The 12631-nt window shown below is 36.1% G+C and overlaps 1 protein-coding gene across 1 annotated transcript in view; it reads left to right on the top strand.

Moving 5' to 3' along the window:
• Positions 1-8789, top strand: part of LOC307000571 (uncharacterized protein) — a 56407-nt gene extending 47618 nt beyond the window's left edge. Inside the window, exons 17-23 of the mRNA XM_079616214.1 lie at positions 5762-5853; positions 5957-6060; positions 6235-6398; positions 6799-6879; positions 6974-7078; positions 7311-7430; positions 7562-8789. Coding sequence (XP_079472340.1) covers positions 5762-5853; positions 5957-6060; positions 6235-6398; positions 6799-6879; positions 6974-7078; positions 7311-7430; positions 7562-7801 — 906 coding nt within the window. The 3' untranslated portion in view covers positions 7802-8789. The remainder of the gene's footprint in view (positions 1-5761; positions 5854-5956; positions 6061-6234; positions 6399-6798; positions 6880-6973; positions 7079-7310; positions 7431-7561) is intronic.
• Positions 8790-12631: the final 3842 nt, after the last annotated feature.

Here is a 12631-nt window from a genome sequence, read left to right as displayed (position 1 = left end):
AAGACGGCTGGAACTGCATTCCTTGTCAGTGACTTATGAACGTTTCGATTATGGGGTTTTTCAAAGTCGTCTGGTCTAAAATAATCACTACAAATTCGCAACTTTAATAGTCTCTGCCGGTGTCTCGTTGTCCAAGCCAGCAGAAAGAAGCCACAGTTGGTTCCTTTCTGGATCTCTCAATGGAAATTTGTGGAAACTTTTTGCATGACCATCTATTTGGTTTATTTTTACAATTTCGAAATGCACAACGAATCACCATGTTGCCAATTCCTTAGTTTATAATCGAATGTTTTTCAATATCGTTGTTCAAGGCTACTAACGTTACTAGCTAGCTAGACGTCCCGTCTGTAGTGCGTGCGCTTCTGTTCTGTGTTTACTTTTCGGCGCAGTACTACTAACCGGAGCAAAGTAAAATTCCGCCGCTGCTGAGAAACTAGTTCCTGTAAATGTAATGCGATCATTGAGATGTAAGAGTACCGGACCGGTACTTTGATTTCTAACATTATTCTCTCAATAGACATTTACATCGACAGTCTGGCGTTATAATTTATTTGCTTTTGGTGTACTTTGGAGTGGGTAAAACTGCTTTTAATGGCAGGCTAGCACAGATACCGTTGACTCGCGCTAGCCTAGCATCGGCAAACTATGCAACTGGAAGGACTGGATGATTTTTTTTGAAAACTGTCTCCACTGATGAATAACAACCAGGCTAACTTGAAAATGAGGTCCGATGTCCAAAATCCTGAACCACCCCTTTAATAAAATATAATAATAAAATAGTCAACCTTACATATAACAATTACACTGCTCTGTTTAAATAGTCAGTTGTACAGTTTGTGCCGTTCACAGTAAGCACCGCTTCACTGTGATGTTTCCAAGCACATTTTTGCGCATTTGAAGAGGATAATTTTTCTATATTGGAACGTGAGTGTACAAAGTGTACAAAGTACAAAGCCTATAAAAAGAATAGTTTAGCATCCAAAAATGTTAATAATATATATAATAATATATATGTTAAAAATAGGGGAAAAAAGAATTTACATAATATATATATATATTATATATATATATATATATATATATATATATATATATATATATATAATTAAAGCTGCAAGCAGCGATGGAGGGCCCAAGCCGGTGGCACCGCCACCCGGTGCCTTTAGTTCCACTAAAGGCACCAGGGTGGCGGTGCCACCGGCTTGGGCCCGCAATCGCTGCTTGCAGCTTTAATTTGTTATTCTTCTTCTTCTTTATAATAAATTTTTTTTCAAGGTTTTTGCCACTTTTGGGGGCCTTAACGTGCTCAAAAACTCTTGAAACTTTGCACACTGGTCAGAACCCGCGGCCATTAGAGCCCGACTGAAGCTGGTACCCGGGCGTGGCAGGGGGGCTCGACAGCGCCCCCTGGAACGGGGTCCGAAAACTTGGTCCATAAATCAAACACGCTTGCATGAAATAATATGAAACTCGGTACACTTATAGATATCATCGGTTCATATATCCTTCATGCTCTGACTTTTTACCCCAGCCCAACAGGAAGTCGGCTATTTGGCGTAGTTTAAAAAACACATGCAATGGAATTTAAAATACTCCTCCTAGACGATTCAAACAATCACCACAAAACTCGGTGTGCATGAAGTCAAGACATTGAGGATGAAAAGTTGCGAGGGGATTTTTGATATCTCGAACGGTTTGGCCGTGGCGAGGAAACGAATTTATGGCGAATATTGGAAACAGGAAGTGTGTTATAACATCCTCATACATGAACTGATCTTGATGAAACTTCAGCAGTGTGTTCGCTGTAAGAAGCCGATCACATGGATGTGACTATTGTGAGTCAAAGTTATAGCGCCACCAACTGGCAGCAGGAAGTGTGTCACTTTCGAAATGCTTTGAAATCACCCTCTTATTTTTACCCGATTTGCTTCAAACTTCATCTGTATAATGTAAACACACGACAGATGTAGACCTGTGAAAGGATTATTGATATCTTTAATACTGTCGCCATGGCAACGCTTTAAACTTTTATATTATTTTTGGATGCATTTGAGGCTCTTAACATGCTTCAAATTGCATGAAACTCAACATGCATTTGACATTTATTGTGTAATAGACATGTGCGAAGTTTCAGAAACGGGCGTGGTAAGGGGCTCAGTAGCGCCACCTTTAGTCAAAAATGGGGTATTAGTTTTACCTACAGTAACCAAACTCGGTACATATATTCTTCTCTTCGATCCGGACAACTTTCTAATTTACAGTCATTAGCTCCGACCAACAGGAAGTCAGATATTTTGGTTTGAATGTGTACTGTTTGGAGCATTTTCCCTCTGCCCCTCTGCGTCTCTGTGTGTGTGTGTGTGTGTGTGTGTGAGGAGGGGGGGTAGTTTAGTTTAACCATTTCTCTGCTGTGTGCAAAATCTCTGGCACTTTTGAGGGCCTTAACATGCTCGAAAACTCTTGAAATTTTGCACACAGGTCAAATGTGGGGCGTGGGATTCGAACACTTGTCCGTATATCAAACACGCTTGCATGAATTAATATGAAACTCGGTACACATATAGATTTAATCAGGCCGAACAACTTTCCCTGGGTCAAGTTTTACGCCAGCCCAACAGGAAGTCGGCTATTACGGGTTGATTGGAGAACGCTTGCTCTCGCATTTGAAACACTTCTCCTAGAGAATTCATCCGATGACCACGAAACTCGGTCAGCATGAAGTCAAGACATGGAAGATGATAAATTGCCAGGGGATTTTTGATATCTCGAACGGTTTGGCCGTGGCGAGGAAACAAATTTATGATTAAAAAAGGATGCATAAAGTGTGTTATAACTTAGTTATAGTTTTACCTACAGTAACCAAACTCGGTACGTATATTCTTCTCTTCGATCCGGACAACTTTCTAATTTACAGTCATTAGCTCCGACCAACAGGAAGTCAGATATTGTGGTTTGAATGTGTATTTTCTCTCTCTCTGTCTCTCTGCCATTCTGTGTGTGTGTGTGTCTGTCTGTGTGGGGATGGGAGGGGAGGGGGGATGTGTGTGTGTGTGTGTGTGTGTGTGTGTGTGTGTGTGTGTGTGTGTGTGTGTGTGTGTGTGTGTGTGTGTGTGTGTGTGTGTGTGTGTGTGTGTGTGTGTGTGTGTGTGTGTGTGTGTGTGTGATTTTGGTTGGGTGACAGTTGTAGGTTACAGTTTGACAAGAGTATATAGTTTAACAAAAGCACAATGTTGTGTTTCATTGCGAGTGTACACAAATATAAGGAAACACTTTGCATTTTGAATGATGGTCTGTATGAACAAAATGACGGAGTATGTTTTTATGTCTCCATTGTTCGATCGAGCCTCACACACACACACACACACACACACACAGCATTCCAGCATTGCAATCTTGACATCGCAGAATGTTCATTATAGCCTTAATAAAATATAATAATAAAATAGTCAACCTTACATATAAAAATTACACTGCTCTGTTTAAATAGTCATTTGTACAGTTTGTGCCGTTCATAATAATTTTTTTTAATTTTTCTATATTGGAACGTGAGTGTACAAAGTGTACAAAGTACAAAGCCTATAAAAAGAATAGTTTAGCATCCAAAAATGTTAATAATATATATATTATTATTATATATATAATAATATATATGTTAAAAATAGGGGGGGAAAAGAATTTACATAATATATATTTTTTTTTTTATTTTTTTTTTATATATATATATATATATATATATATATATATATATATATATATATATATATATATATATATATATATATATATATATATATAATTAAAGCTGCAAGCAGCGATGGAGGGCCCAAGCCGGTGGCACCGCCACCCGGTGCCTTTAGTTCCACTAAAGGCACCAGGGTGGCGGTGCCACCGGCTTGGGCCCGCAATCGCTGCTTGCAGCTTTAATTATATATATATATTTAACTTTAACACTGCTTCAGTGTTACTTTTAACACTCTGTAGTGTGGACACATATGTACACTGAGAAGTGTTAATTTAACACTGGGGATTTTGCTGTGTACCACTGCTTGTTTTATGGCTGTTACTTTCTGCCTGTTGGATAACACTGTGAGTGTCTCATATATATAACAGCAAAATGTTGAATTTAGGCCACATCCACACGAAGCCAGAGCTTTCCCTATCCGATGTTTTTTTTGCCTCGTTCTAAAAAAGAATTCCGTAAACACGGCGTCGTCTCAAGAAATATCTGCGTACACACGAAACCACTGAAACCGACTCAAACGATGTAGTATACATCCCAGACCAGTGTGTGGCGCTGTAATTCTGCCATAGAGATACAATAAAACGGAGAAGAAGAATTTGAGCATGCGCATAAACCTTGCGCGCTGTAGTCTATAATATTAGGCACAGTAGCTTCTTCTTTCCTTTTTTTACCAAGAACTTTATTAAACAATATGAACAACCATAAATGGCCTGGTACAAAATAGGGATGAGTCACGATATTCAATTAGATGTCGGACTCATAAAGCTTGCCACAAAGAACCGGCAGAAGTAATGAATGAGTCAAATATAGCAAGGAGACATTTTAATAGTTTAAAAGTAGACATTTCAAGCATTCTATATATTTCTGAGTTTCGGTTCATTTATGAGACGAGTTCCAGTTCACGAGCAATGCAAGTTATATTGCGCCATGTCATGATTATATTGTCAGCTATATTTGCTTCTTATTTATTAAATCCAGGCAATTGGTTGATGAAACATTGATTAAAATTAAGATACAATTTATACAAAACGAAATTCACTTTAAATAAAGGCTTCATACAAACCAGCTTTATATAAAAACCAAAATGATGTCTCCCGATATATTGCGCATCTTATGATTACTCATGCTGTTCACTTTCATAAATCAACATAGATGAAATAAAAAAATAACATATTATTTAAACATAAATATGAAACTAAACACATTTTCTTTAATGGCTACAACAGGCTTACTGAGAAATGTAATGTCGGAGTGGAATTTGAGCGAGCGCCGTTGTGCCGGCGAGCATGTGCGTTTTTTGAACAGCCTAATAATCAAATAATTCCCAGTGATCGTCGAATATTATTTTTGTTTGAAATGCCCATCCCTACAACATACGAAATGTCTTAATCAGACAACAGACCAGCACCATATAGCCTAGCTTAAGAAAAATATAAAGAAATACAATAAAAATACATTTAGCCTAAGTAAATAATAAATAGCCTAAAGTAATAAAAGAGGCTCAGTATAGCTTCTGCAGCATTATATTATATTATTATACAAGCATGTAGTCGGCAGGTGTTGTTGCTGTTACGTGACTAAGCAGTGTCTGACTAGTCGACACGTGGGGTGATGACATCATCGTTTCACAAAATATACGGATTGGCTGTACACACGAAAACGCAAGCGTGTCGTTTTCAGATTTATCCACTCTGGGACCCGGTTTCAAAAAATAGCGGTTTCAGTCTCGCAAAACGCCGGATCCGTCTGGACGAAACGCCAATACGACACAAAATTTGTCCGTAGGCTATACAGCTAAACGCGTCTCCGTGTGGACAGGGCCTTAGTCTTTCTGTGCAGTATCCTGAAACATTGTCTGTAAGTGATCAATTACTGCTCATTTCAAAAGGAATTATCTTTGTAAAGTTTAAAAGTTTCCACTTTAGCCATATTTGAGAATATTTCTGAATGACAACTGAAAACTTGAGCATATTTCAATATTAATATTTGACTGTTTGTGTTATGATTTGTCTCTCAAAGGTGGCAGATAATGTTTATGACATGTTTCGCACTCGATACTCTCTGTATCTCCAGGCCTACCAACACAAGATCGTCAACATCATTGAAGACAAGTTATTATTGTTTTTACTCTGTTATAATATTTTTTATATATATAGTTTATTATTGCTTGAGTTATGTACTGTTTCATACTTCTTTTTTTAATTTGTTCATTAGAATCACACAAGCCTTCTGGGAAGCTGAAGACAGACTGAAGATCTCTTTGATTTCAGAATCCCTTTCATCTGTAGCTGAAAAGAGAAAGTTCATGAAACTGACAGGTAAATTGAAAACACGGGTATGACTCTAAAAGGGGAAAAGAGAAGTTGTTAATTCAAGGCATCTTACTCATATATGGTTTATTCTTATGATTTAAACATGTTTTCATTTGACCAGAAGTTTCTATTTTAAAGATGCAGAACAACGTTCAGTCATAATTGTTCTCATTCCCTCAGATCACATCTTTGAGGAGATCTTGTACTCCACTGGTGCCACTCATGTCAATCTGGAAGGTGCCAGAGAAGAGCTTGAGGATGTTGTGAGGAGACGCCTGCCAAAGTGTGTGGGAGAGACCAGAATAACAGAAGCTGAAGCTGAAGATGAAGGGAAAGTCTTTAAGGTGAGTACAATTATAGTGTTCATATAATTATAGTGAAACATACCATTATTTTATAAATAAATTTTAACTTCCCCTTCTAAATTTGAGGGGAAAATTTGTCATTTTCATATTTGAAAATTACATTTATTCCATTATCACTCCATTAAACTGACTTAAATGGCTGTTCCAAGCTAATAAAAACTGTTCCAGTGTGCTGGTAGATGCACCAACAAATCATACCTTGCATTTGATCTGCCATTTCGTTATTTCATAACCTTTACAATCAATGGAAATGTGCAGATAAAAACAATAAGACATTTATGTTTTGTTTATTTGCTGAAGGACATGCACAGATAATGATATACACTCTCATGTAGATAATTTGTTCACATTTGTTCGACTTTAATGCTCAATTCTTTAGCGTAACTGGGAAGAAGCAGTGGATGAATGGAACAAACGTCACCCAACCATGTTCTTGGATAAGAACAATTTCCGCCCTGATGTATGTTGTGTTCAGAATGTACAAAATTTCCATTCTTTAGATTTTTTACTCAACACTTTTTAGTGATTATAAAATTGTAATCTCATCTCAACAGGTAATTACACTGGATTATAATAAGAACGGTGAAAACCCCATCGACAGTGTCTATTTCTACAGGAAGAAGAATCCCACTAATGGCTACAAGATTAAGAAATACGAGGTACCAACTAGCATTTCAAAATATTTTAACAGAATTACATATAATCTTCATTAACATATTAGATAATGTTTTAGAATTATAAATTAATTAGCCTTTTTAATTATAAAAAAATTCAATCTTACATACAGAGTCTCTCACAAAAAGACTAACCTGGTCAACCTAGGCAAGTCAAAGCAAGTGTCCCAGACCTAATCACTGATAAACATATTATTTCTCTTCTCATGTATCACAGATATCCAGTCTTCTGCCGGTGAAGTTTATTGAACATATTGGTAGGGTTATTTACACAAAGAACTCTGATAAGGAGGAGAAGGACGCTAAGGAGTGCTTAAAATGGTGGTGCCTCTGTGAGGTGTGTATATGGTTTGCTTGTCATCTCTGCAGAACACACACACAAATCACTCTGCAATGACGTTGTTCATTATCCAAGTGTTTTTACTCGGCTCTGGCTTGTCTCATAACAAACTATGTTTCTTTTACAAGTGTGAGATTCGGGTCTACGATCAGGAACACTTTAGAGGCAATAAGAGATTGATCACAGAGGACTGTCCTTCTCTGGTCAACTGCGGTATAACAGAGGTCCGCTCCTATGAGGTGATCAGAAGCGCCTGGGATCTCTACGAGGGTCCTCAATACAGGGATCCCTGTCACCGACTGGAGGAGAGAGAGAAACGCAGCTCCATCACTGGTCCTGCTCAGTCTCTTAAACATGTGAGAAAGTAAAGTCTGATCTGTACATCCACCCAAATCTTGCCCTTGTTCACCTTTAGAGTAGGGCGGTCAATTTAAAGCATTCATGTTTAATTATGATTTCAAAACAATAATAGTCTCATCAGGAATTTACAGGATTTTTTTTTATTTAGAGGCTTTTCTTTGCCAATATTAATATATACACTGAACTGGGAATAATTTGATAAGTGTGTGATTTTTATTTTATTCATTTAGATGCTTTTATCCAATGTGACTTGCAAATGAGAAACGTCATGATTCAATAATGATAACTGATTGAGAGCAATTTAAGCCACGTGTGTCCATATGACATTTTCTTTTTGTGAATAAAACTTATGGCAGATGCTATTGACAAAAAGCTGTGCAAAGAAAAATATGTGATTAAAACCATTAACGTATCTAAATCAATCCAAAGTAACAGAGTTAAAATACTCAAGTAGAGTGAGATGTTTGAGCTGGAGTTGAGCTTGGGTAAAACGGTGTTGCTTGTTGGTTATTTCAGTTCTTCACATATACAGCACAATATTTGGCCATAACTGATTTAAATATTTTGAGCATTTCTATTCGCTTATTCACAAAATGTGGTGTAGGACGCTGATTATAGACTCTTAGCAACTAAACGTTGAGGATGGTGAAGGGTTATTCTTTGACAGGTGTGTTGGGCGATTGATAGATATAGGTAATTGATGGATTATTTTTATTATTATTTTATTTTTTGTAGAGTAGAGGTCCAGTTACATATTTTTATGGATTGAATAAGGAATTATTTGTCCTACATCTAATCTTTCACCTTTTCTGTGGATTTAGGAGGTTACTTCTACCCTTTTTGTGTGTGATTCTGGGAAAACATGGGTTAATATTTTATGAAAAATAGTTTTAATCTTGTTGTCAGACACTGACAAATAAATTGTACTGCAGTAACAGCAATGGTGAAGCAATGATTTATTATCTCTTATCTAATAAATGTGAATATCCTTCCTTTATTTTGTGTAGTTTCTCCTTCATAGATGTGTCTTGTGAGTCATGAATCACTAATTAATCTACTAATTTTAGTAATTAATCAGTTTAATGAACAAGGATGCGGAAGCAAGTTAAATATGATTTCATGAGTCTTTTTTTCTTTTTATGAAACTGAGCTAAAGATGCTGTGGCCTAATCAAAGTTGCTTACAGAAAGCAAATTTCAGTAAATAACACTGAAAATAATGTTTTAAAAATATTAAAGAAAAAGCATTTCACAAAACTGAAAATAAAACTATATATAGCTATGCTAAAAGTAAAAAATACAACAACAAAGCAAGCACACTTCCATGGATATTATGCTAAAATAATACTGAAGAAAAAAGTAGCTATTGTGATTGTCATATTACCTAAAGGTGCACTCTTGCTGTCGTTCTGACGGCTCTTCAGAGACCGACACCATCAGTTTCGATTCAAACTGAATTGCAAAAGAATTTGGCCAATTAAATGGATAGAAAGAACCAACTTTACGAGAAAGATTAATTTACAAATGATTGACATCACTGATTCAGTCAAGGGAAATGTAATGGTTAAACACATAATTACTACTTGAGGTCAGAACAGTGCGTACAGCCATGGGTCCCGAATACAGTGATCCCGTCACGACTGGAGAAGGGGAAGTATCGCAGTCCTGCAGAGTGGAGCTCCATCACTCCATCAGAGTAAAGTCTGACTTCTAAATCCATCCAAATCTTTCCCTTGTTCACATTTAAAGTAGGGCCGTCAATTTAAAGCATTCATGTTTAAAGCTGCAGTCGGCAGGTCTGGCAGATTGAGTGGACTTAGCCAAAGTTTTTAATGTTTACAACTCTCATGCCCCTCCCCCACTACCACCGAGCGCCCTCCACTCGAGTGTGTGCTCGTCAGTGCGTGAGCACCAGATTCTCAGTGGACGCGCGCCCGTCTCTTCAGCATCGCTCAACACCATGGAGTACTTACCATGTTATCTTCTCCTTGGTTGTTTTGGACCTCCTACCTCTGGTTGTTAAGAGAGGAATTGGAAGCTTTTTAGTAGATTTTCCCTCCGCCATCACGCTTCGCACAATCCAACACACCTGCGAACTTCAGGCGTGTGCATGTGATATTGTAACGTGCGCGAGGGGGGATCTGTGGCGTGTGCATGTACTGTGATTGACAGTCATATCTCACACCCCCCTGTGCTGACTGGACCAGAAGAATCAGGAGCGGTGGATTTTTGCAAAACAAATAACAGGCTCCAGGTGGAGGTAGAAGCGCGTTTTTTTTCCTAAAACTGTCTTATTTATGTTGATCTGTCGGAGCATAGCTTTGGTTTCAGTGAATATGATCAAAAAAATCTTGCCGACGGCAGCTTTAATTATGATTTCAAAACACCAATAATCTACACTGTAAAAAATAAAACATAGATTTTATTTATATTTAATTAATAAAAATGAGGCAACAGATTACAAGCAATATTATTAATTAAATTGAACAAATTAGAATTGAGTAATAATTAATCAAATTAATTCCTTAAGTGTTAACCATTTAAAATGAGTAAAATTTACAAAATATATGTTATTGCCAACATTGAAGACACCTGATGTTAACAAGCAGAATCACTGAAGGAGAAAACCATAATTAAAGTCACCATTATGGAGATCAGTGTGTGTTTTAGTTGGGCTCTTCACCCTTAAATTATTAACTTTAAGTTTTGTTTGACTGCTGTACATGAGTTATAACAGCAGATGAACAAATAGAAACGTTGATCTGATGGTGTTGGTTGTGTTTCATAATTTCACAATCATTTGACTTGAATCACTGATCTCATGTAAAGTCCAATTTTTGAGTTAAATTTATTTTATTAATTATAGCTGCATAATAGTATTAGCCTTTTTAATTAAATCCATATGATCAAATCAATAATAATAAAAAATATATGTGCTTTTTTTTTAGGTGCACACAGACATCAAGATTTAGCGTATGAATATCAGCAATGGTGACAACCTCTGATCATAAGCTCATTATTTATTCATGCAGCAATACATGATGGGAGCCATGAATGAGTTTTGATTGGTGCAACCCAGAATGCACTGCAACATGCTTTATAAATGTCACCATTGTTGAGATGCACAGGCTGATTCATGATGTCTGTTTTGTTTTTGTACAAGATAAACTTTTCAGAAATTATTTGGCCTTGCAATTCAAATACATAAATCTTATTTTTAGACAAAAAAAAATTTTTTTGTTAATAAAGTTAATAAATTATTAATTTATTAACTATAGTTAATAAAGTTAACTTAAGTCACAAATTGGACTCCATTTGAGTTCAGGTCAAATGATTGTGAAATAATGATTATGTTAAAACACAACCAACACCATCAGATCACCGTCTCTATTTGTTCATCTGGCTGTTATAACTCATGTACAGCAGCCAAACAAAAACTTAAAGTTAATAATTTAAGGGTGAAGAGCCCAACTAACAGCAATTATGGTTTTCTCCTTCAGTGATTCTGCTTGTTAACATCAGGTGTCTTCAATGTTGGCAATAACATATATTTTGTAAATTTTACTCATTTTAAAATGGTTAACATTTAATGAATTAATTTGATTAATTATTACTCAATTCTAATTTGTTATAATTAATTAATAATATTGCTTGTAATCTGTTGCCTCATTTTTATTAATTAAATATAAATAAAATCTGTTTTATTTTTTACAGTGAAATCTATCTATCTATCTATCTATCTATCTATCTATCTATCTATCTATCTATCTATCTATCTATGTATCTATCTATCTATCTATCTATCTATCTATCTATCTATCTATCTGCATATCTATCTATCTATCTATCTATCTATCTATCTATCTATCTATCTATCTATCTATCTATCTCTGTCTGCCTATCTATCTCTACCTGTCTGTCTGTGTCTGATAGACTGTATTGCCTTCAAAACTTTCAGCTTGAAATCTACTTTGATCTTCAAACTTTAAGCTTTTAAATCTATTTCAAACTTTTAGGATAGGCTTTCTCAAGCCAAATTAAAGTTTGTGTTGACAAACTTTTTTTAAACTATGTAGGTACTTTACAGACAAAGCCAATAACACTCAAGCTTATCTTTCTTGTCTAACATTTTACTATAATATGTTTGAAATATATAAAAAATAAATTCCTTGTATGGCTCTGTACTATGTTAATGCCTTTTATTCAAAATGATTCAATATAGTTTGTTCTGTATTTTATCTAAATTAGGTGTTGTGAACTGGAGTGCATTTTCCTGACAGTAAGCAAGAGTTGCGGCTGCCCTCTCGTTGACTCTGTGCTTGCACTGCACTACACAAGGACTGCCAGCTGGTTCTGTGGTGATGGCAGGAGGAGTCCTGCGGGGATTTTATTCAGAGAAGGAGGTTGAGGGCTATTGCTCAGCTGATTGGTTTTTCAATGATGGAGGGGAATTTCAGGGTGTGTGTGTGTGTGTGTGTGTGTGTGTGTGTGTGTGTGTGTGTGTGTGTGTGTGTGTGTGTGTGTGTGTACGTGAATGTGATTATCTGTATGTGTGCATATCTCTTTTACACAATTATTTTTGTTTAGAAATAAAAGTTAGCACTGGTATGAGTTTGTTTTTTTGAGTTGACATGCATAATATGGGGTACAGAGATTGACAATGTACTGTATTTATTTGGTTTAACTTCAAACTACTTTATTGGCATAAATGTTTTATAATAGCCTATATAATGCACAAAAATAAACAAGAACTATTACAGAGGAATGATTAAAATAAGAAATATATAAGGTGCCATTAATATTTACAGTATTTTTTATTTACACAGTGAAATGCAACAG

Source organism: Phoxinus phoxinus (assembly GCF_949152265.1).
Source record: "Phoxinus phoxinus genome assembly, chromosome: 6".
Lineage (NCBI taxonomy): Eukaryota > Metazoa > Chordata > Actinopteri > Cypriniformes > Leuciscidae > Phoxinus > Phoxinus phoxinus.
Note: the sequence above shows the minus strand (reverse complement) of the source record. Positions and strands in the feature narration are given on the sequence as shown.